Genomic DNA, 2,892 nt, shown 5'->3' with positions numbered 1-2,892 from the left:
ATTTACAGACTTACAATGCTAAAATGCAGCGTTAGGTTCTCTCTGGAGGATTTAGCAGATAGCCCAATGTGGCTTTTCTCTAAAACAAAAACTTTTGGGTAAGTAAATATATAATGTACATTACTACAGCTGTGGAGATTTTCTGGTAAGTTAATACTTAAAGTGTGCATTACTCGAGCTGTGGAGGTCTTTGTGGTAAGTATAAAATGTACTTTACTTCAGCTGTGGATATCTTTGTTAAGTACATATAAAATGTACGTCACTAGGACTGTGGAGATCATTCAGATAAGTAAATATAAAATGTGTATCACTAGGGTTGTGGATATATTACTTGTTAGCATATATAAAACTTGTATCATTAGTGCTGTAGAGGTTTTTTTGATACATAAATATGAAATGTACATTACTATCATTAGAGCTGTAACTATTTTTCTGAATAATACCTAGTTGGAAGCCATACTTATAGAGCTGTAAGAATATCCTTCTTGTAAGTAACTAAATTATTAATCATTACATTTGTAAAAATAATAATGAGGTGATGTACATTAATGTATACATTGTTCTGTTCTCTAACCCTGTTGTCACTTACATCCCTTCAACTGTTCAGATTTCTCTTTTAAATAACACTGAATATTGTTTTTGGACTTGTAGACATTTTTTATGGTGAAGTAACTACTAAATGAATCCTACACTAGAGTTGTTGAAATTTTACTAATAAGTTATCCTAGATTGATGATGATTGTAATTATAACTGTAGTAATTATTGTCATCTTTGTTAATGTGAGGTAATTTATCTTATGTGAGTTGTTAAAACTATGTAAATGAACCTTATATTAAAATGCTCTTCTTGTGTTCTAGGTATATTTGGTGCCCCAGTTGTCTTTGTTTGGGGACTTCCGTCAGGACCCTCAGATAATGTATCATAACTTTCGTGTGTATGGAACCATTCTTCTTATCCTGATGGGCATTATTGTTTACATTGGAGTGGCATTTATCAGCAAGTTTGCACCTGTAGCCCTCTTCTGTGTTATTGTCTCGATTCTCTGTGTGTACATTGGCATATTTGTAAACATATATGGGAGTAAAAATTTCAAGTATGGTTTTTCATTCCTTAAAAGTATAAAGTATTTAGAGTGTTAGTATGTAAAGCCAATCAAACACTGTTAAGTGTGTGATTTTTTATGAAATTTATGAGCGAAGAGCTTGGTGTATGTTGTCATTTAGAGTTTAACGTTTATGTTATGATTTAAGTTTATATTATGTAGAATTTTAATAATTTGGATTTATTTATTATCAGAATGTTGTTTTATATCTCTAATGCATTTCTTGGTTTTTATTTATTCATATAATTATGACTGGGTTTTAGTCTAGAGTTTTGTGCGTTGATCAGTTGTTATTAACCATTATTTCAAATGTGTGGTCTCTCCTTAGTTTTATCTATTTGAATAATCATTGTTAGGTTTTAGTCTTGAATTTGTAGACTTAAGGTTTTAAATATTTTGTTGTCAACCTATTCTTTAGATTCTATAGCCCTACTCTTATTTCTAGCTATTCATTTAACAGTTGTTGAGTTTTAATTTACATTTTGTAGCCTTATGGTTTTAGTTTTTCAGTAACTGTTGTAATGCTTTAGTTTAGATTCTGTAACCTTTCTTTGGTTTTGTTTTAACCCTAGGATATTTAAGTAATGAAATTTCCTTTTTTTTTTAAAGCAGATTTGTGCTATTTTCTGGTAGTCAGCAGTTTCATATCAACAAACTTCAAATATCTTACTCTCATAAGATGCATAGCTCTCTTCATTACAGTAAATTAATGTATGTTTCATATTTTATGTTTATTTTATTTTGCTAGAGAACCACAAAAATACTTGTTTGCTTAAATCTTTCATTACAAGTATGTCAAAATGTGCATGTCATGACCTTTTAAATACTTAAATTTCAAAATTTAATTAACTGTATTGCTGTGGATATCCTTTACTGTGCATGTCACGAGGTGTTTAGTGAGTTACATTCCATATTTAATTAAATTACTTTTTTTATGTTATACAAATTAGTATAGCATAAAATCATATCTAATCATCCGTATTTTATTAGTATATAAGGTTTCTTAATTTTATAAGGCAATATTAGAAAATCGTGAATTTCCCTAGTGTGAGAAATGTGACATTTTTTCTCTCTGCACCCTCTCTTCTCTAATTTATTCACCACCCTTCCAATATGTAAAAACTTTAATGTAAATTACTTACTATAATATTATCATCACTCTAGCAAAGCATAATTTGCATAGCCTTCAATTTTGTTTGGTTACAGAGTCATCAGAAAATCAGCCCACTCTTGCCACACCCACTTGCCACATCCTCTCATTCAGGATTTATCAATAGTTATCTCTTACTTTTAATACTATATTATTTATAACCACTAGAAAGCCAAGTTTTCATATATCAAATGGTGTATTATGTTACATTGTTTTTCTTGCAGATAATTGTCAGTTTCTTTTTTAGTACAACCTTTGTTCCCATGGGAAAGATAACGACTAGCTTGGATGAATTTGTAATGACTCTTGTCATATAGTCAGAAAGCCAGAACAGTTGTGATAGTTATGGGAAATTGTATGCTTTTGCATGTTATTTTCGTATGTTCTTTGGTGCATTATTTCATTAACATTCTTAATATGGCTTCAGTCAATTTGACCAACCATGTGACCTTTTTACTCATTTAAAGTCTTTATAGATTCAATGCTTATAACTCTCAATGTAGTGTGTATATCTTAACGAAACTTGGCAGTCTTTCAGTTAATATTACAAGTCTTTCATATACAAAAATTCATATTTTCTAGTGAAGTATTTTTAATAACATAAAATAAAGATTTGTCCATGAATATATTGAGTATTTG

The 2,892-nt window shown here is 29.6% G+C and overlaps 1 protein-coding gene across 3 annotated transcripts in view; it reads left to right on the top strand.

Annotated features, from left to right (window-relative positions):
- The window catches only part of LOC106464908 (solute carrier family 12 member 6-like), a 216,691-nt gene that overhangs the window by 66,210 nt on the left and 147,589 nt on the right, over positions 1-2,892 (top strand). For all 3 annotated transcript variants that reach the window (XR_002611853.1, XM_013925080.2, XM_022392719.1), the window contains one exon: positions 859-1,094. Coding sequence is in view for 2 of the 3 variants with exons in the window: in XM_013925080.2 (XP_013780534.1) it covers positions 859-1,094 (236 nt within the window). In the remaining variant the exon portion in view is untranslated. The remainder of the gene's footprint in view (positions 1-858; positions 1,095-2,892) is intronic.

The sequence above is a fragment of the Limulus polyphemus genome, unplaced genomic scaffold (genome assembly GCF_000517525.1).
Source record: "Limulus polyphemus unplaced genomic scaffold, Limulus_polyphemus-2.1.2 Scaffold1777, whole genome shotgun sequence".
NCBI lineage: Eukaryota > Metazoa > Arthropoda > Merostomata > Xiphosura > Limulidae > Limulus > Limulus polyphemus.
The sequence above is the reverse complement of the archived record's forward strand: the minus strand, read 5'-3'. Positions and strand labels throughout refer to the sequence as shown.